Genomic DNA, 20,921 nt, shown 5'->3' on the forward strand with positions numbered 1-20,921 from the left:
ACATGGAGTCCAGTCAACCTGAAAGGCCAATCAATCTTATGCGCGGCTGGCCCGCAGCCTCGGTCCTGCCAACAGACTTGCTCACGAAAGCATCAGCAACCGTTCTATCAGATTCGTCTGTTTCGACACCTGCCCTGGAATACGGCCCCGATGCTGGCTATCTTCCTCTGAGAAAGTCCATGTCCAAGTGGCTGTCACGTCATTTCAATGTTGAAGAGGATATCAACCGCATTTGTATCACTGGAGGTGCAAGCCAAAGCATTGCCAACATTCTCATCTCCTACGCTGATTCCCTAGTCACAAAGGGGTTCTGGGTCGTGGCACCTTGCTATCACCTTGTCTGCCCCATCTTCGAGGATGCGGGGTTTGCCGGTCGATTGAGGGGTGTCCGAGAGGATGAGCATGGCATTGATCCAGTCGAGCTCGAGGCGGAGATACAGAGACTGGAGAGGAGCGAGCGGAATGCGCCTGACCAGCCACCTTCCAAGGACGTGCCAGGGCGGAAACTGTATCGTCACATCATCTACGTGGTGTCGACTTCCTCGAACCCGAGTGGCAAGACGTTGCCTCTTGAACGGCGGACTGCCCTAGTCAACCTGGCTAGGAAATATGATGCCTTGTTAATCTCGGACGACGTCTACGACTTTCTACAATGGCCGCTATCGCGTTCCTCGCCGCTCGATTGGACGCCAGAGATGCGACTCCCTCGCTTAGCGGACATTGATCGCGAGCTGGGCGTCGAGGGGTTTGGCAACGCAGTCAGCAACGGGAGTTTCAGCAAGATTGCCGCCCCAGGTATGAGAACAGGCTGGATCGAAGCGTCTCCTGCTTTTTCAAAAGGCATGAGCATGCAAGGAAGCACAAAATCCGGCGGCGCACCTAGTCAGTTCTCCGCTGCCGTCCTCAGCGTCATGGTGCAAGACGGTTCGCTTGAGAAGCACGTGAACGAAGTCATCAGACCGCAATTGAGAGACAGGCACCTGTCCTTGATCACTGCTATCCAGCAATACATACCCCAAGCACGGATCAGCGCGAGCAGCTATGCGGGTGCAGACGTTTTTGGCGGATTCTTCGTCTGGTTCACTGTGAACATTGGTCTGTCGACGCAGCTTGTCGCGCAGGCCGCGCTGAAGGAGGGAAATCTTGTCATTGGGTCCGGTGGCATATTCGCAGTTAGTGGCGACAAATCGGGACCGCGGTTCGATGACAAGATCCGGTTGTGTTTCGCGTGGGAGCCAGTCGACTCTCTCATTGAAGGTGTGAAAAGGTTGGCCAACCTCTTGGACAGAATGGAGAGGAACAAGGAGCTTTATCAAAAAACGTACACCCAGAGTATGGGGCAGGATTGGGTGACTGCAAATAAGTAGATAGAACAAGAGCATTACCAACATCTTATTTCTTCGAGAAAAAGGACATGAGGTTCCCCTGGGCTCCCCCCTTACCACTTGGTTTCTTGGACTTTGCTGCTGCCGACGCGGTCGGCGTGGGCGCTGGTGTCGCCTTCTTCGCAGGAGCAGGTGCTTCATCTTCAGAGAAAGACTCCCAGCCAGGCTCTTGTATTGTGACTGTCGTAATTAGCCTCACGACGACAGAAGGGGGAAACGCTCGCTGAACTTACCCATGTACCCCTGATCATCCAAGATGCGCTTCTTTTTCATGACCTTCCTCTTCCCCCTCCGTCGCCCATCGCCGGTGCTGGAGACTACCTCGGAGATTTCTTCGTTTTTCGGCTCTTTCGTAGCTTCTGATTTAGGCGCGGGCGCATCCTCCATCGCCTCATCATCCGCGTTCCCATACTCGTGCTCATCCTTCTCTGCATCTGCATCATCATCGTCATCATCTTCCTCCATCATCTGTCGCAACTTCTCTTCGCGCTCTTTCCTGGATGTCCTCGCAGATTCACTTTCTTTCAAAGGCCTCTCCGCGGCGATATCATCGTCATCGGCTTCACCATCATCAGACATTGTCGTATGATCCTCCTCCTTGGGCTGCACCTTTAGCCTTTTCGGCTGTGAGGCTGCTTTAGCAAACGATTGCATGATGCCGCCTGACCCGCCACGCTTGAGGGCCGCAGGCTTAGGGCCTGGCACCGGCGTGCTATCCTTTGAGGATGGCGCTGAAACGTCTCTCTTCGACTTGCCAGTCGGCTTCGGTTCAGCTTTGATCTTGTCTTCCACAGGTGCGGTCGCAGGTTTTATTGCAGAAGATGCTGGCTTCGGTAGTTTCGTTTCTGCAGCTGCTGCCACCTTGGGCCTGGCTGCGCGATCTCGCCGACGAACATGTGGATTGAGAATGGTCCCGAATTTCTTCGCAGCCACTGAGACATCTTGTTCCTTGATGGTGTACGCAGCCAAAGACTTGGCAGCATCCGAAAGCATTGCAAGGTCGCGTTGCGGATGAGGCGCCAGAGAATAGACGTGGAGTGAGGAGACACTTTCATAAGCAGCGAGTATTTCTACTAGATCAGTGGGCATTCTTTCAGATCGACCGGGACGGCTCACCTGTGAGGTCCTCTTCGCGAACTAAAGTGAGAGTGTTGGTGTGGACAACGTCTGGCGTTTCATCTTGATCGGGCATCGAGCTCGACATGTCAACGTCTCCGTCTTCCTGAGAAATCTCTCTGTTCTTGACGCCATATACCAGGTAGGTTGCGTGGATGGAATCTGCTTTCTGGGCGTTCTGGTACTTGTGATATTCATAGAGCATCCTAATAAAACTTTAGTATCGTCCACTATCCCTCTCACTGCAAGAATGACAGACTCTTTGGCCGTGTTGACATGAACATTGAGAGCCCGGCTCAGCAAGCGATATGTGATCTGCAACGTTTAAGTTCATGGTCATCTTGTGAGAAGTGCTGCAGCCTACCGGCTTTTCCTCGCTCAAGAGGCGATCGGCGAGGTGTTTCTTGTACTCTTCCATGACTTCGCTGTTTTTCGAAGCTCGATTCTCAGAAGACCAAGTTTTCTCATTGGAATAGGAAACAACCTCAGGACATGCAAGTATACCCAGATGTTCCGAAAAGTGACGCGAGAAGCGACGCGCTCTCACGTGTTATTCATGTATCGGTGTGTAGCGTTCGAATCCACATGCTCTTTCTGCCGCGAAGTACCCTATAATTGCATAAGCCTCGCTGCACTGCAGGGGCGTGTACGGGAGGCGTGGAAAAAAGTGGCGGGCGTCATGGTCATTAACGCGTCCTACGCGACGACCAGCTCCATCGGCAGTTCCAGAGTGCAGAAACCACCAAGCATAATTTTCACGACTTCATACGCGATCCTCCAGTACAATGGGCGAGCACGATGTCACAGACTCGACCGACTGGCTTTCCACGCCTCTGTCGGCCCTGACGCCCCTCGAATCCGCCCTCCGCTGTCAAGTGTGCAAAGATTTCTACACGACGCCGATGCTCACTTCGTGCTCACATACTTTCTGCTCACTATGTATTCGTCGTGCACTGGCGAGCGATATGAAATGTCCGCTTTGTCGGGCAAACGACCAAGAGATGAAGCTGAGGAGTAACTGGTCCATGGAAGAAGCTGTGGAGGCGTGGAAAGGAGCGCGGTCGAGGACGCTGGAGATGGCGCGAAGCCGAGGGGTGCCAGGCTCACCGAAAAGAAAGGCCAACGAGGTGGAAATGGAAGAGCAGACGGGGTCGAAAAGACTTAGAAGCTCAGCGCGGCTCAGCGGTAAAACGGCAATGCCATCGTATGCGCCTGAACCTATAGAGGGGGACGACGTGGTACAAATATCAGAGGGGGAGGACGACTTCGAGCCTGAACCAGGTTTGTCATCTGCTGTGGCGGTTAAGAGACATGCTGATCAGAAAGACGATGGGCTAGTGTCTTGTCCTAGTTGCCGAAAACGTATGAAAGAGTGGCAAGTGTTCACACATCTCAACACGTGCACCGGCCCCTCGCCCAAGCGAACGACGCCGCCGAAAACACAACTAGGCGCCTTTGGCCAGCCACAAAAAAAGGCCAAGGACCGCCTGCCCGCCGTGAATTATTCCATGCTCAAAGACAATGCCCTCCGGAAGAGACTAGCTGATCTTGGTCTATCGACGCAAGGACCCCGTACTGTTCTCGAGTCCCGACATCGCGAGTTTCTCACTCTGTGGAATGCGAATTGCGACGCGGTCTACCCAAAGAGAAAAGCACAGTTGATAAGTGATCTCGAATCATGGGAGAGGGCGCAGAGGACTGGCGGGGCTCACAGAGGCACCATGGTGAAGGACAAGGATTTTGATGGGGTGGCATGGGCCCAGAAACATGGCGACAGCTTCAAGGATCTGGTTGCCGAGGCGTTAAGAAGTCGCGCTGCGGCGAAGTCCAAATTGATATCTAAGGATTGGGGGGCGGCAGCCGAGCACGAAACACGAAAACCAGCAGAGGAACCTCTTCCGCTCCCGTCAAATCCGACAGTCATGGTACCCATAACTGCCGGTGACAGCGTTGCAATGCTGTCCAGGCCTGCCAAAGAGCTAGAGGATCAAGCAATCCATGTTGCATTTCGCGTACCGGAATCTTCTTCGGATATGCCTTCGACAGGCAGGACTTATCATGCTCAAGATGCCTCCCACGGCGAGCCGAGGCCAAGGCAGGACTGGGAGAACCTTGTCCCTGCCCAATTTGATCCAGAGGCCCCTGGGATTGGTCGAGACTGAACAGTGCATGCGGATAGAGCACGTCAGAGAAACATTCTGGCTCCAGCTCAGTCTCCGGTCCCAGCAAGGGATGCGAAAGCGTTAAAAAGGTGGAACTGCTCATTGTACAGGTAATATGAACAGTCCCTACTTGAGAAGGCTGTCGTCTGGAAGTTCAGCAAGCGGTTGCGGCGCACTATTAATATGACGCTGAAGTTCTTGAACATTTAGCCCTACACCATTATTACATTCAAGGTCAATCTCATTATGGTATCCTGACACGCGGGCTTTGACAGATAGTCACCCGTAAAACCTCTAATTTCCCGTGAGTGCCTCCTTGTCCGCCATAGACAAGTTCGCCAATCCTGTCTCTGAAGTCGGTGTCTTTTCGCGCTCTCGAGGCACGTCCGGCAAGTCTTCCAGTTTCTGTTTCACCCTGGCTTCTTCCCCCTTGTCCGCCTCCATTTGCTGCCTCTCCTTTGCTTGCTGCTGCTTCTCGTCTTCCTTCTCCTTCTCCTCGGACATCATGGCTTCAAGTTCGTCGTCAATCTCGGCTTCGTCAACAGCCTGGCCTCCTTCTGCAAGAATAGCGGCCACCTCGTCTGCCTCGCTGCTCGCATCGCGTATCTTGCCCATAGCAGCATCGACCAGCTCGACACCGCCGACTTGTGTGTTGAGGCCTTCCAGCACGCCGGCACTCGACTCCATGACGTTCACCAAAGCAGCATTGTCGGATGCCTGTTGTATCCTGTGCGCGACCTCTTCCAACTGATGGAGTGTCGCATAGCGCGTGCTCAACGAGCTTTCGGCAAGCTTTTTCGACTTCAAAGCCGCAAGCGCCTGCACTCTATTGTTCCTGCCGACTGCCTCCTTCGCGGTAAGCTCAAAAGCAGCGACGCGCTCGTTCAATATAGTGACCTGATGCTCGAGTCGTCCCATGAGCTCCTTCAAGCTGGCAACCGAGGCGTCCTGCTCTGTAATTGGTCCCTCCTGACTTTGCCCCTTGACTCGAATAATGCTGCCATCATATTCTATTGCGTTCGTGTCCCTAGCCAGGAATCGTAATATTACGTCCGTGTCCTTCTCGTCCAGTCGATGGCCGGGCACAAGTTTCGACGCAAACTGATTTCGGAATTGCGCTTTGGTGAAGACTCGATCAAACACTGACGAACCCGCTGCCAGTGCCGACTTCAGCTCTCGCGCTGCAGCCTCTAGGTTCTGGACTAGGACATATTGCCCAGTCGGTAGCCTGTCCTCTCCTCGAGAAGGGTCAACGATACCCAAACTTCTCAAGGTCCACCCCGCAATGTTCCATGGAATCTCTCCCCATCCATGATGGTAGACGCTCTGATCTTGTTTCAGGAAATCGTTGAGAGGATATAGCTCACGACCTTGGATGCCTTCTCGTATAGCTGTTCCTAACGCGAGGGGTTGACCGTATTGCCGACTCTCGAGGTTTCTAAGAAGCGATTTGTCGACACTCAAAATGAGAGGGGACGACGAGGATAGGAGAGATTTCGAAGAGAGGAGAGAAAGAGCACTCTGCCAAGCAGCAATGTTGGCACGGTAGCCGTCGGGGTTGAGTGTCCTCTGAGGTCTAAAGTCAGAGTATAAGGCTGGAAGACGGGCTCTGATGAAGTGTCAGTGATTTCCATCGTCTGAGTTCGAGTTGTAGCGATGCACAGACTTGCGAAAGTTGGCGTCGTTGGCGGCCAGGTAATCCGCGAGCTCGCCCATGACGGGCGATTGATTGCTTCAGTCTGTATCTCGGTACTAGCGGTCTCGACAGAACCGCGTACTATCCTCGAGGAGCCTGTGGATGATGTTAGACACAAGTTGTGGTTGGTGAGTGCTGGTTGGAGAGAGTGCGTGTGACGTGGCGTGGGGTTTCCCGGAAAGTCGAGCTTATCGCGTCAACGAATGCATCGTCAGTAAATTTCACCAGAGGAGCCCCAGCTTACAATCACGCAGGAAACGCAACGAAGGGCTGCTGATGACTATATCCAAGGACAGACCGTTCAGCCAGACTGACCACCAATCAAGCTCATAATGTTCTTCGTGATCAGGTTATCCATTCACACGTCAGACTGGAGTGTCCAGTCCATCATGACCATGACACGCTAGACAAGTCTGTGGCAGCCAGAATTCCAAGGGTATCATTGACGCTATGACATAGTGCAGACCTTCCCGCACCACCTATTACCAAGCCCATGTGCGTGCCGACGCTGCGAACACGGGTGGTTTCCACTGTATCCTCTCCGGGTCTATAGTTCTCCTTACTTTCTGCCTTTGTACCTCCCGTTGCTTGACCAATTTCTCCGGCAGAACAATCTTGTGCTCGCCGCGATGGTAAACTTGCATGCGGAGGACTTGTAATGTGTGCTCCACATCTTGTGTGGTCATTGCGAGAGCTGTTGAAATAGTCTCAATAGTGATTTTGTCTCCCCGTTCGTTGTAGTCGAGCAGAGTGTCGATGATGTTCTCTGACCAGTATTGACGGTAACTGAGAAGACCCAGATCTGATAGAGGTTTTTCTGGCGATCCGAGTTTACCCTCTATTCGAGAAAGTTCGTACGAAAATTGTATCAATAATCGGCCGAACCCTTTGCGTTGATATTGTGGCAAAGTCAGGATACACGCAACATTGTAGCCATCCGCGCTCTCCTTTTCCTTGGAAAAGTACCCCACGACGTGGTCTCCCTTATCCGTCCTGTTAGTCATAACATAGAAGAGAAAAGGGTCGACATCATAGTAAAGGGTCTTGTGATCGAGGAACATCTTGGATAGCAAGCACAGATTGCGACACCAAGTCCGTTGTCGCCTGCCGTCGATTTCGTAAAATGAGACATAGTCGTCTCGGTAGATCTCATTGCCGGGAGGATGGAAAAGCTGGCACTTCTTCCTATGACGGACAAACTCCATCTGGTCGCCGTAGTAACCCAAGCACATTTCGCAGATGAAAACGCAGTCCTCTTCCGTGAAGGCTTCTGGGTATGGCGAGAAATACCATGGGAACAAGTCATGTCGTCCGAATTGAACTTTAGAGATATTTCGGATTCGTGAAACCTCTGTCGGGTTCTGCGTCATCGACCCGGACGTCCTAAGCTTTTCGATCTCCTCCTTGCGGTTGAACTCGTCAGTGTGACCATTGGCCCCTTCAACGTCCTTATCCTCGGCTTCGGTATCGTCGACAACGCCAGGGGTCTGGCTAGGCTCGATACTGTCTCGCCCGGTAGCTTCGCCGTCAGGTCCGAGAGATGCTGACTTGCGCCCATCCTGCGATTCTACAAATTCGGTCCACGGATGCGGCGTCGCAGCTTCGGAGACGGACTGCTCCCTTTTGGAAACACTCTGCTCTCGTTTTGACACGGGCGCCTTTCTTTTCTTAGCGGGCTGCGGGACCTTCTTGTCGTTTGTCTTTTTCTTGCTCTCCTTTGTCTTCTCCGGCTCAGGGCGAGGCCATTCAACATCCTGCTCGAAGTCGATTCGAGCCGCAGGAACCCATTCGTCTAATCTCTTATTGTAGCTATCGAAGTTACAGTAGAACTGCTTGCCGGACTTTGTGGTTTTGATACTGAGGATTTCCGCGCGCCGCGGCTTCCCATCTTTCTCGACCCAGGCAATGCAGCCGGTCTTCAGAGTATCAGCGGTCGCGCGGCTTTTCTCGCGTGGAGTATCCGTGCCTGAAGAGGCGTCGCCGGGGATTCCTCCACCGGCCATAGCGATTATCGATGGCGTCCTGGTTTTTTTGATGGATGTTGCTGAATCGCGAGGCGTGTTGAAGAACGGAGCGCATGGCAGAATACATGCGGCGCTTATCGGCAGGCGGTCGACTGTGACTCGCAGTCGGATAAGAGCAGCGCCCCGCTAGACGCATTTTCATGAACTTTCATCTGCTTCCATACACTCATCAGAGTATCGTGTCTTGATGTGCAACGTGGGGCAAACTCACATGTGAAAACATCTTCCAGGTCCCTCTGCTGTGTTTTTATGATGGCAGGGCTCTCATCAAATTGGAAAAAACTCCAAGCTAAGCTCACTGCCGAAAATACTTCTAAGCCATTTCGCAAAAGAAAAGCGGATTCTGAGTCTGCACCTCAACCTAAGAAGACGAAGATATCGAAAACCACAACTCAAGTCTTCCCAGCTAGGCCTAAGAGATCCAGCGAGGTCAAATCGAAAATTTCAATGGGGGCCGTCCAGAGCGCGCCCCCGAAGACAGAAACCAACCAAGGTGCCTCCCAATCGCTGGCTCTATGGGCCACAGACAATGACATCTCGGCCGAGTCAATAGCTGAGGCGTATGAACTTGGACTGAAAGATCCAAAAACGGCACTAGCGTCGGAAAAGGACAAGATCAACTATGGTCTTAGCGAAGGTGTTACTGTTGGAAAATATGTTGCCATCGATTGCGAAATGGTCGGCGTTGGGCCCGGGGGCCACGACTCGGTGCTGGCACGTGTGAGCATTGTCGATTTTCATGGAAAGCAGATCTATGACTCCTACGTCAAGGCCAGGGAGAAAGTGACAAACTGGAGGACGGCAGTGAGTGGTATCAGCCCCAAACAGATGCGCTTTGCTCGGGACTTCGACGAAGTCCAAAAAGACGTTGCGCAAATCCTAGACGGTCGCATCCTCGTTGGTCACGATCTCAAGCATGACCTCGAGTGTTTGGCTTTGAGTCATCCTGTACGGGATATTCGCGATACCGCGAAATTTCACAACTTCCGGAAACTGGGCAATGGGCGGAAACCGGCTCTCCGGATCCTGGCGCAGGAACTCCTAGGTGTTGAGATTCAGAGCGGAGCGCACTCTAGTATCGAGGATGCGAGGGTCACGATGCTGCTATTTCGGAAGCACAAGCCGGGCTTCGATGTCGATCATGCGAACCGATTTGCCCCAAGAGTGAACCAAGCCAGCACATTAAAGGGTAGCAAAGTCAAGAGGAAATGACACGGCACTCGCAGCAATCACAATATGGGCATTCATATGCTGGCCATCGTGTCTATGTTCCCACCAGGCCGCCAAATTGTACATGCGCTTTACACTCCCGGTCAGCAAACGAGGTCCGTCCATTTCTTCGGTCACCTCTGAGCACTTGCTCGATGCTCCACTGCAAGTCTCATCAGGTTGCAACATGGAATATCATGAGCGGCACTTCTTAAAGTCGAAAATCAAATTGCACATATTGATCGCCTATTGGTGATACAAGGGTATTGTCAAATCGCTAATGATCTCGCAGAGAGTGTGGTCTGATTACTTCGTCTCAGCAGGCCGATCCTGCGCGTGCGCGAATCCTGCTCAAGCAATATTCATACCAGAGTACCCACGAAAATGAACAACTCAAATGGCCAGATACGATAGAACCGGCAGGGTATTCTCAGTGAAACCCTTGTCTTTGATTCTGTGTTCCAAGATCCTGCAGACTGCAGTTCAGTCAGGGCGGACATTGGATGTGGCGCTTTGGGGAACTTGCCTGCTTTATCTTATCTCCCCTCCATCCGGCCACTTTACGCGCTCCGACGCGTCGCCGCGAGCTTTTCCCAACTACAAGTCTACAAAATTCAGCCCCAGCAACGATTCGATTTTACTGTAACACTTCTGCGGCCGTTCAATCAATACGAAGACAAGACCGTCAGCAAAACAATGTCGCAACCAATTCTCTCGATTGAAGAGTCCGCCGCCACCCCGTGCGCAATGGCCAACCTCCTGCCCTGCCGCATCCATCACGATGGTCCTGTGGACCCAATCGACACTTTCTGGTCGCCGACAAGTTTACAAGGTACGTTTCTCTCCATTCGGTCGCAGGAAGACTGTTAACGCTTCCGCAGACGGCAAGAGAGCTGCCTATTTCCGAGGTCGCAAACTGAAAGCCGAGACCACCCCTCTCCCGGAGTCCTACCGTGGAGTCGTAGTCGAAAGAGCGCCAAAAGTCGAAGCTCTTCCTGCGGAAGATGGCGAAAAGAAAACGGTGGAAACAGGTTCCATGACAGTGACTGGTACATTTGAGGAGGTTGCAGTCTGGGGCCATGAAGAGCCGGTAGACAGAGAATCAGATGGGTTTGTTCGAGGCGTCGACGAATGGTTGAACATCGCTGATAAGGTGAGTTCGCGAGCATCATCGAAGGGAAAAACTGACAAGGCTGGCATGAGCAGATTCATTCATATGGACCTTGAGGCAAAGTGCCTGAGTAGTATTGTAGGCAAGGCGTACAAAAGGCAGAATATATACCCTCCTCTTCGACCTAGATACCCAACGTTGATTTCAGCTGGGCGCACTGGGCGATACGGCAGACAGTCGTATGATATGATCTTGGATGCTTGCCTCACGGCGATGGCATCGGAGCATTCGAGGAAGCAGACACGACCATCACTGGCTTGGACACACGAGTGAACACGCATTGGATGCTCAGATACAGGCGTAACACAGGGCTGATGACAAGAGCTCAATCAGATCAGCCCCCCCCCCCCCCAATGCACCTGAGCCTGAGCTGTTGGTTTCAGCAAGAGCTGCCTCTCTGCCATAGTCACTCTATAGCCAAACCTGGCTCGTGTATTCCACAAGAATCACCTCACAGAGGGCATATGTTACACCGAACATATTGGCCACTTCTTGGGCAGTGCCGCAAGCGTCAAGCAAAGATACATGTAATAATCAATTATCACAATGACACCAGGTCCAGATGTGTACGTATTCCGGCACCCCATCCCTGTGGGCCCTGCAGGGCACCACCGAAGGCAGTTAGCGTCATGCAATCAATTAAAGACGCGAGATCGAAAAGCCCCTCGACGCGTCCTGACCGCGTTTCTGACGCGCAACTACTTTGACTCCATTCTGCTCCCTCCGTCGTCCTCACAAACCCATGCGGAAATCCATGATTTCGCACGTCACGACGTCACCAATACTCACTAACACCGCGAAACCTCCAAGATGGCATCCAGCGAAGCTGGGTACCCCATGGCCGACACGCCTCACTCTGTCGCAACGCCTGCGACTCCGAGGGGCCACGGGTTTCCCTCCTCCCCATCAGCAAGGCCGCAAGGACCGCCTTCAGAAAGCAATCTCGACCCAAGCGAACGAGGAGATGGATTCATGGATGATGAAAGACCGGAGAGATCGAGACCAACTGATGCAAGGCACGTTCAGAAAGTTCGTGACAAGCTAGGGGACCTCGTGCAGCGTAACTTTGAGAAGTTCATTGAGGAGTAGGTTTTGGTTTGTGCGCAGACTGGGACTATCTAAAGCTGATGGGTCACTAGGTTTCAAGATGATTCTCAGGCGGCGGCAACACCATCTGCACAGGGATCAAGTGCGATACCCACATTCAAGTACTACGTCCAGCTCATTCATGTGATGAGCAATAAGAGCTTGTCAACGCTATACGTTGATTTCAGACATCTGCAGACGTGGAACGATGGCGCTCTAGCAGACGCTATTTTCACAAACTATTACAGATGCCTGCCTTATTTGACGTCAGGCCTACACAATATGATTGCGAAATACGAGCCCAAGTACTTTCGTGATCATCGCCAGCCTACAGCTTCAAGTAAGTTGGCTACATCGGCCGCCAGCCAATTCAGCTCGGAGGACAATGTCGATGCACCACACAACAAGAACGAGAACCAGCAGACCGACAAACTGTTCGCAATCGCCATCTACAACGTTCCCCTTGTTACTCGATTGAGGTCGCTGCGGTCAGGGAACATTGGTCAACTACTGTCGATTTGCGGAACTGTCACACGGACATCTGAAGTTCGTCCGGAATTGTCACTGGCAACATTCACATGTGAGAACTGCCGAACCGTCGTGCCCAACGTCGAGCAAACCTTCCGCTACACCGAACCTACACAATGCCCGAACGAAACATGCAACAACCGAATAGCCTGGGCTCTCGACATTCGAAGAAGCACTTTCATCGACTGGCAGAAAGTTCGTGTTCAGGAGAACAGCGCCGAGATCCCAACAGGAAGCATGCCTCGGACAATGGACATTATTCTTCGCGGAGAGATGGTCGATCGCGCCAAAGCCGGTGAGAAATGCATCTTCACTGGCACCCTCATTGTCGTACCCGATGTTAGTCAACTGGCACTCCCCGGGTCGAAACCCATGTCTGTTCGCGACGACCGAGGACCTAATGCGCGCGGCGATGACGCTGGCGGCAGCGGTATCTCGGGACTGAAAGCCCTCGGAGTCCGCGACCTGACCTATCGCATGGCGTTCCTTGCCAACATGATCACTCCAGACTTCACGGGCCAGTCTTCCGACACCAGTGCTACGGACGTGGTCAACGCTCTGTTGGCCCAGGACCAAGCAATCGAGGGGGGTGACGAAGTGACCACCGCGCAGCGAGCGGTGACAGCCACCATGAGTGAGGCCGAAATCACGGAAATGAGCAAAATGGCCCACGACCCTGAAATCTATACCAAACTCGTCAAGTCCATCGCGCCCATGGTTTACGGTCACGAGTATGTGAAGAAGGGTCTCCTGCTGCAGCTGGTGTCCGGTGTCCACAAACAGACACCAGAGGGTATGCAACTTCGCGGAGACATCAACGTGTGCATCGTTGGCGACCCATCTACCTCGAAATCCCAGTTCCTAAAGTACGTCTGCTCATTTGCCCCTCGCGCCGTGTACACCAGCGGCAAAGCTTCCTCAGCGGCTGGTCTTACTGCCGCTGTGGTGAAGGACGAAGAAACGGGGGAGTTTACCATCGAAGCGGGAGCCTTGATGTTGGCTGACAATGGCATCTGTGCCATTGATGAGTTTGACAAGATGGACATTGCCGATCAAGTCGCTATCCACGAAGCTATGGAACAGCAGACTATTTCGATCGCCAAGGCCGGCATTCAAGCCACCCTCAACGCTCGCACATCCATTCTTGCGGCAGCCAACCCCGTTGGCGGACGGTACAACCGCAAGACTACTCTCCGTGCCAATATCAACATGTCTGCCCCCATCATGTCTCGATTCGACCTCTTCTTCGTCGTGCTTGACGAATGCAACGAGCAGATCGACCGCCATCTTGCCGAACACATTGTCAGCATCCATCAATTACGTGATGAGGCTGTCGAACCGATTTTCAGCACCGAGCAATTGCAGAGATACATTCGCTATGCTCGCACGTTCCGCCCAGTGTTCACACCCGAGGCACAGGAACTTCTCGTAGAGAAGTACAAGGAGCTCCGTGCGGACGATGTTCAGGGTGGCATTGGAAAGAACTCTTACCGCATCACGGTGCGTCAACTGGAGAGTATGATCCGTCTCTCCGAGGCCATAGCCAAGGTCAACTGCGAACCAACGATCAGCGAAGACATGGTCATTGAGGCATACACACTCCTGCGATCAAGCATCATTTCCGTAGAATACGACGACGTCGAAATAGATGAGGAGGAGGCGGAGACGCAAGAAGACGCCAGCACCCTGCTGCGCGCTGCGTCGCAGGCTCACGGCGATACCGCCATGGAAGAGGACCCATCCACCGAGCAAAGGGAGAGAAGGAAACTCACCATCACGTACGAGAAGTACCTCAAGATGCTTAACGCCTTTGTTGGGAGGATCAAGGACGATGAATCTGACAATGGCGATGGTGTTGAGGGCAATGAACTGATCTCATGGTACCTAGAGAGTGTTGAAAGCGAGCTCGATGGGCCAGAGGCCCACGACCACGAGCAGGCATTGGCAAAGATGGTGCTCAAGAAGATGGTCAAGGTAAGCTCACCCTATCGCCATTCATCTAGCCGACAGACGATGCTAACATAACGAAGGAAAACATTCTCATGGCTCTGAGAGGCGAGGGCTTGCAAGAAGACGGTGCGGCCAGCAGCTCTACCGCCGTAGGCGACGTGATCTACGTGATACACCCGAACTGCGCAATCGAAGAAGTATAGAGAATACAAGCAGGTCAGCACAGTAGTGGCGTTGCTTAAATGAACGATATAATGACAGGACATGGCGGGGATGCAGTAGGTATGTAAGGCAGGAAGGAGTCAGGAGTTGTGGCATGGTCCACGTTGCATCACATACATGATGTCTGGGAGCATTTCGAATATCTCTGCAATAAGTGCCAGCTATCTCACAAGTAAATGCGCCGGAACAGCCTGTCCGTCAATCATTTACCGACCCATCCGTGACCCAAACCTGTACCCTCATTACGTCCGTCCCGTTCATCGTCGTCATCATGAGAGGCCGAGGCTTGGTACTGTGTCAGGTGATCGACGACGCATAACCCGCCTAGGGCGTGCAACGTCGGTCTAGTAAAAGACCGGTGAATAGCTTCCCCCCGTAGTATTAGACAGGGAAGGCATTCGCTCCCTTTCAGCGTGACAGAATCGTCGCGCAACATTGCACGAACAACGATGTCCAGTAGTAGTAAAAAATAAAAAAAACGAAAACGCAGGAGCGAGTTGTGCTGCTCGCCCTGCCTTGTTTGCTTATCCATCAATCGCTCAATGAATATTTGAAATCATACATCGTCCGCAAGAAACACGTTCAAGGGGATAGTAGAAGTGCCGGATGGGGTCCAACAGGCACTGAGGCTCTGCTATTCTCCTATCAGACAGCCCTTGCGTCTGCGAGAGCGATCATAGAACCGCTGGTTGCGATCTAGACTTGCATGGGAGGCTGCGTGGGGGATTGGCGATGCCAATTCTCGGAGCCCCTCCCTCGGTAGGTTCCTCGACCCCGGCCACGACCCCTTGCTCCGCGTTCAGGGCGTTCTATGTTCGCACTAGCGGAAGCACTCGGAGTGGTCGGTGTTGGGGGGTGGGTGTCAGAAGTGGAAGCACTCTCCTTCTTGTCCTTCCCGCGGTAAGCCCCACGGCCACGGGTTTTGCCACCACGTCCACGGCTGGGACCAAAGGGTACGGTGACAAATTTTGCACTCTGTCCGCCAGGAAAGCTGATGCGAACAGAATTGGCCCCGTTGACTATCTCACTGCCAAAATCGAAGGACTCTGCCGCAGTTGCATGGATCAAGAATCTCTTGGGGAAATTCCTGGGCGGAGCGGCGGCGGCTGTCCACATATAATCCCCAGGGGCATTGTGAGGGATTTTCACCAGGGGCAGAGACCCCATTTCTGGTTCATCAAAGCATTCCTCTGCCATAGGCTTGGAAGCAGCATCCTTGCCGACGCTTCCATGTGAGAAACGTGCATTGCCTGGCAGCGATACAGTGGCGGAGCTTTTTGGAATAGTGTGATCCAAGGCATTCTTGCTCGAAGATTCGACACCCAGTAGGTTATTAAACCTTTGCTGCCAAGGGGTGCTGCTCCTTTCGCCGCCAGGTACTTGCGGCTGCTGCCTCTGAGCTTGTGTTTGGAGACCGATCCGCGCTGCGTCCTTGTATGAGGTGGGGGTGTACGGCGTAGGTTGAGCCCAGGACATCGGCTTTGGGGCGACTTGTTGGGGTGCGGATTGTTGTCTAGTGGGAGCGACACTGCTAGGGGGGAGTTTCACGACAGGATGGGGGCGCGGCAAAGACACCAAAGGGTGTGCAGAGCTTCCATCATATGCAGGATGACCTTCCATTGTGGGGGGCGGCAGCTGAGGCGACGAAGGTCGCGATATTGGTACCCCGACCACGTCGCCACGAGGCTCCTTTGTAGGAAAGAATCGAGATGTCTTCGACTGCGCGTGGGCGTGGTTGGCCGCGATCATTGAGTTGCCAGGTCCTGGTCCTGATCCAATCACCCCTGCAGCGGGTGAAGGACCCGGCACTTGGTGTCTGGCGGCAGGGGGCTGCTGTTGCCCTTCGCGGGCTCCTTGCCACGACCGCCCGGCTTGGTGGCGGTGAGTTTCGACGACAGGAGGCATTTGCTGCCGACGACCATCTTCAGACACATTGACTGGACGCCAAGTGTCAACAATCGCGGGACGAGCATCTTCCACTGTCATTCCACGCTCCTTCAGCTGACGCTCTCTCTCAACTCGTTCTGCCAGACGCTCCGCAGCAATCTTGCGATCATTTTCGGCAACAGCATTTACCCACTTGCTGGTAACAGTGGGCGCTCCAGCTTGTTGGAATCGTGTGTGTGGATGACCGGGACGAGAGCCAATAGGCGCTTGCTGGCTCTGCTGCACTGCAGACGGCTGCTGCTGCCCTTGAGATGGCTCTCGCGACAAGCTGGGCGGGGCAATTGGGGAGGGTGCCTTGCCGGTCTGAGCCTGTGGCAAAGGGGAATCGGACATGAGTCCAAGATCTGGGTTGAATGTCCCATTACCGAGACCCCTGTCATTGTTGGGCGAACCCCAGACGTTACGCGCGGAAGCTTGACTGCCCGGCGCCCAGGACAAATTCTGGGATCGCTCAGGTCGTGTAGATGCATCCGGGCCAGACGGATGTGCCCTGGACTGGCCCGACCCTGACCTTTGCCAGCTGGGTTGTTGCCTGTTGTCCTGGCCATGCGAGGGGCGCCGCCCTGCTTGGGCGGTGGTGATCTGCCCGTCGTTGTGTTGGCCACGCGCGGGAGGTTCGGTGGCTTGAGAATCCGTGCCAGCGCCGACACCAACCTGCTGGGGCACGGTGGATGTTGATTCTGGAATAGAGGGCTGGCTGGGTTGCTCGCGTTGTTGAATATGCTTCGGTTTAGGAGACTCGACGGCAGCAGGAGCAACAGTGGCTTGGCTCCTTTCGCTTCTACTGGGCGGTGCAGGCCCCAGCGCAGCGAGCTTCTTCTGAATTCTCTCTTTACGAGCTGCTTCCTCAGCTGCTTCCTCTTCCTTTCGCTTTCGCGCGCGTTCCTGGCTTTCACGCATTAGCTTGTTCTGCATTGCCACATCGTCCTCACTTTGAGGGGCTGGTGCATGTGGCATGGGCTGTTGACCATATCCAGGACCCGTAGGACCGGGAGGGCCACCGTGATAGGGCGTGGCGAAGTGAGCTCGCGGAGAAGGACGAGCGCCGTAACCAGTTCCAGGCTGTTGATATCCGCGATAGGGCGTGTGAGACAGGGCGGGGGACAGGGGGCCTTCTGCAGATCCCGCAAACGAGGGTTTCCGAAGACTGTTCATGTCTGCAGGTGGAATCTGCACCTCGCACCCCTGGCCTGCGGTACGCTGGAAAAACGAGCCGCTCCCGCCGCTAACGTTGGATGATCCTCGTCGTCTTCCGTATTGTCCTTCCTGGGATGACCGAGATGTCTGGAAGGCGCCAGATGGCTCGGCTGGTTGTTCTGAACCCGCATGCCTCTGCAAGACTGCCGGTTGCTTCGACTGATCCGGGCGAAGAGAGCCACGGCGCTCAGGAGCTGATTCAAACCGCCCTGACTGAGAATTATATAGCTGGCCGTGCGAGCCAGAGTCGCGCCATGTAGAACGACTGAAATCATCAGCCGCTATTTCCCTCAATGGTCGCGACGGAGGGGGCATTCCATGTTGGGTCGCCGGCGGTCCATCTCTGTTGTAGCCACGAGGAGCTGGGGCTGCTGATTCTGTTGCCACAGCAGAGGCTTTCTCGACTGGTGGTAGTGGTGCCCAGGGAGATTTTGCTACCTGGGGCGGCGTTGGCTTTGCGACAAGCGTAGGCTTCTCAGCCGGTGCCTTGCTAAGAACCAGGCCCTTCCCACTCGGCAGTCCACTGGAGGCTTTTGGGGGAGCAGGTGTCGATAGAGGCGCTGGCGATTTGGGCTTAACGAATTCCTTGACCTCTGGAACTGCAGGCTGAGCAGGGATCGTGGCTGGTGTTGGAGGCTCATCAGTATGTGGTAGTGTCGTCTTGGTACCATCAGTCCATGTGATCGCTTCTGGTGCCCAATCATCGTCATCATCGTCCAAATCTGCCCACTTGCTCTGCCCTTGCGTATCTTCTTCTTCTTCCAAGCGAGTGGCGACGTGAATGCCATACTTCTTGAGCTCCTCGTCGGTTAACTTCTTTGGATCTGGTACGGGAACAGCTGGCAATGTCAGTACACGATGAGCTCCAATACATTCCCATCCAACATACGCTTGTTCTTGTTCCAAACCGCGCCAGCGTCAGGCGCTGGTGCTTTAGACCCGTTCAACCCAGATGATCGCGTGCCAGAACTACCGACCCCACTACCAGTCTTGGCCACCAGACGAGGTCGTGAAGAGAGTGTAGCAGAGCCTGACGGCGGTGGCGTGCTGGCACCGCCCTTGGACCTCTCTACAATCTTGCTGGTCGAGGTTGGAGTGTTCGCTTTGGATGCTAGAAAAGTCTTGTTGACGGAGACGGCCTTGAACGTCGCTGGCTTTTTGGCGGAAGAGGCCGTGCGCGCGTGGCTCTTGTCGCCGTCCCTGAGTTTCGACGCTTCATTATCCGATCCTCCACTTGCACTCGCATCTGCAGAATGTGAGTGGTCCTCAAGCTGGGAGATGTGCTTGTTTTCGATGCCATCGTGATTGGCAGTACCGTTTACGACAGGTGTGGCGATACCGCCATTGCTGGGGGAGCTTGCCTAGATCGACAGTTAACTTTGCCAACGCTGTATCCTAGTCCTCGCCCAGGACACATGTATGTGTACTCACAAGCTGGGCATCTGCAGGGCTATCGACCGTGGGCTCTGTGGCCATCATACGTTGCGAAAAGTCGCAGTGCAAGGCGATCAAGACCTCGTTAGTATGCCACCTTCGATTGTCCGTTTGGAGGAATGCGCGCCAGGAAGTAGTCACGGTCCAGTTGCGTCGCCGAGGTGATTGACGGATTGCTTGTTGGCTGAGCGGGCAGCACGGGGGTTGGCTCGTCGTCCGACGAGGAAGCTTCAGGTGGGTTATGACGAGGGTCGAGTATCTGGCCAAAATGTGTGTGTGGTGCTGGCGTCTGAGCGGGCTTGACGGACTGTGCGTCGTTCTCTTGCGCAGACTGTTCGCAATCAGAGGGTGAACGGGGGTTTTGCTGTCGAGATGGAGTTGCGGCTGGGATGGGCTCTGACTGTTGCGTTACCTCTGCCACTAAAACGTGAGGCCCAGCTGGTGTTGCTTTTCAAGTTGTCGCTGGATTAGGATTAGCGTAATACTGTGCCTGGGGAGGACGCAGCCGGACGTTGCCAGCGAAGTTGACGAATTGGGCTAGTCCAGCCTCATGTTATAAATTGGATTCATAAGAATAGGACTTGACTTGAAAATTACGATAGTTACGTGGTGCCAACTTCATTATCTGTTCAACATGTGCACTCTAATCGCTTAAGGCTACCTCCGTGCTGTATTGTAAAACTCTCAGTCTCCGGGTACGTAGCAACTGTGCGTGTCGTGGTTCAGGGATATGCAGAGGTGGCCACTGTACGGAGTCAAGTGACCACACGGCTCCTCTTACTTAGGCACTGGCGTAGATGAACGAGATACATCACTTCGTCGATATGACATCAATTTTGCACTCAACAGGACGGGACTGCGTAGAGGTACAAAGGGAATCTGTTCTACGCGCGAGACGCTCTAGAGGTTCCAAGTTATGTACACAGCCGTGTCAGGCTTTCCCATGCCATCTCCCGTCAAATAATTTAGTGAGCATTGTTCTTGTGGTGGCCTGAGAGAACGTAAGTCATTGGGTTGCAGAGCTGTGCCAATGTGTACTTACGCAGGTGGAAGTAGTAGTTCTGGGCGTAGCCGATAGCAACGAAGAAGACCAGAGCGTGAATGATAGCTGTACGGTAGATTAGCAAATAAACCCAACAGATCCCGGTGAGAGAGCATACGCTTTACTGAGGCGTTCTTGCCAAAGTGCTTGGCCTGGTAGCGGCCGAGGATGCCCTTGGCCTGAACCTCAGGAGCCGCACCCCTGGGAAGCTTCTCGTAGAAGCTGACGACGCGCTGCATGCGGAGAGCATCTGGAGCACCGCCGATGGCCTGCGAGAAGTACCGTGTCAGTCTCCCGTATATGAAATCGTGCTAAGTTCATTTGCAACGTAGTCTCGAGTTCTCCAGTCCCGTGATCGTGCCCAGCATGTGATCGTATAGAATCGTAACTCGAAGTCGAGAGAATTGAAAGGTCCCGGAATGCAACGTACCTTGGGGGAGGCGATCTGAACCGTTTCGTTAGAAAAGCACGTCCATGGGCTGGCGGATAGACTTACCTTGGGAGGGATGAGGGTCGAGAGGGCCCGGCGCTGAACGAAGCTCATGGTAGCGATGTGAATGATAATTCTTCAAACAAAAAGAAGCAGGGAATTTCGTCGGTCGTCGCGTCGTCGAGAGTATCTCAATTGAAGATCGGTACGAGCAAGAGGTTGCGACAAGCCATCCGCCGTGATGCTCCGAAAAGCACTCGCTGGTTCCCACTGCCACACCGGAAGATTGTTGCTTCCGACGCGACCAATCACAGCGCAAAAT

General features: G+C 53.8%; 7 protein-coding genes across 7 annotated transcripts; 3 read left to right on the top strand and 4 right to left on the bottom strand.

The window, feature by feature from the left end:
• Window positions 1-2: 2 nt before the first annotated feature.
• On the top strand, window positions 3-1,367 carry J7T54_000866 (uncharacterized protein; the record flags this gene model as incomplete). Its single annotated transcript, XM_051504899.1, has 1 exon — window positions 3-1,367. One exon carries the CDS (start codon window positions 3-5, stop codon window positions 1,365-1,367), a length of 1,365 nt encoding a protein of 454 aa, XP_051363579.1.
• A 25-nt stretch (window positions 1,368-1,392) lies between these two features.
• On the bottom strand, window positions 1,393-2,919 carry J7T54_000867 (uncharacterized protein; the record flags this gene model as incomplete). The annotated part of the gene is made up of 5 exons (XM_051504900.1): window positions 1,393-1,553; window positions 1,619-2,455; window positions 2,502-2,707; window positions 2,761-2,816; window positions 2,866-2,919. 5 exons carry the CDS (start codon window positions 2,917-2,919, stop codon window positions 1,393-1,395), a joined length of 1,314 nt encoding a protein of 437 aa, XP_051363580.1.
• A 2,038-nt stretch (window positions 2,920-4,957) lies between these two features.
• Window positions 4,958-8,362, bottom strand: J7T54_000868 (Histone acetyltransferase-like protein; the record flags this gene model as incomplete). The annotated part of the gene is made up of 5 exons (XM_051504901.1): window positions 4,958-6,272; window positions 6,330-6,395; window positions 6,722-6,762; window positions 6,938-7,161; window positions 7,279-8,362. The coding sequence occupies 5 exons, from the start codon at window positions 8,360-8,362 to the stop codon at window positions 4,958-4,960; spliced, it is 2,730 nt and encodes a 909-aa protein (XP_051363581.1).
• A 468-nt stretch (window positions 8,363-8,830) lies between these two features.
• Window positions 8,831-9,595, top strand: J7T54_000869 (RNA exonuclease-like protein; the record flags this gene model as incomplete). Its single annotated transcript, XM_051504902.1, has 1 exon — window positions 8,831-9,595. One exon carries the CDS (start codon window positions 8,831-8,833, stop codon window positions 9,593-9,595), a length of 765 nt encoding a protein of 254 aa, XP_051363582.1.
• A 693-nt stretch (window positions 9,596-10,288) lies between these two features.
• On the top strand, window positions 10,289-14,530 carry J7T54_000870 (DNA replication licensing factor mcm6; the record flags this gene model as incomplete). Its single annotated transcript, XM_051504903.1, has 5 exons — window positions 10,289-10,424; window positions 10,474-10,745; window positions 11,574-11,848; window positions 11,903-14,351; window positions 14,408-14,530. The coding sequence occupies 5 exons, from the start codon at window positions 10,289-10,291 to the stop codon at window positions 14,528-14,530; spliced, it is 3,255 nt and encodes a 1,084-aa protein (XP_051363583.1).
• Window positions 14,531-16,327: 1,797 nt separating this feature from the next.
• On the bottom strand, window positions 16,328-19,172 carry J7T54_000871 (uncharacterized protein; the record flags this gene model as incomplete). The annotated part of the gene is made up of 6 exons (XM_051504904.1): window positions 16,328-16,486; window positions 16,569-17,381; window positions 17,429-17,643; window positions 18,050-18,517; window positions 18,583-19,054; window positions 19,125-19,172. 6 exons carry the CDS (start codon window positions 19,170-19,172, stop codon window positions 16,328-16,330), a joined length of 2,175 nt encoding a protein of 724 aa, XP_051363584.1.
• Window positions 19,173-20,092: 920 nt separating this feature from the next.
• On the bottom strand, window positions 20,093-20,713 carry J7T54_000872 (uncharacterized protein; the record flags this gene model as incomplete). The annotated part of the gene is made up of 5 exons (XM_051504906.1): window positions 20,093-20,118; window positions 20,170-20,235; window positions 20,288-20,438; window positions 20,600-20,614; window positions 20,666-20,713. The coding sequence occupies 5 exons, from the start codon at window positions 20,711-20,713 to the stop codon at window positions 20,093-20,095; spliced, it is 306 nt and encodes a 101-aa protein (XP_051363585.1).
• Between the last annotated feature and the right edge of the window lie 208 nt (window positions 20,714-20,921).

The sequence above is a fragment of the Emericellopsis cladophorae genome (assembly GCF_022114955.1).
Source record: "Emericellopsis cladophorae strain MUM 19.33 chromosome Unknown NODE_11_length_583618_cov_114_125112, whole genome shotgun sequence".
Classification (NCBI taxonomy): Eukaryota; Fungi; Ascomycota; class Sordariomycetes; order Hypocreales; family Bionectriaceae; genus Emericellopsis; species Emericellopsis cladophorae.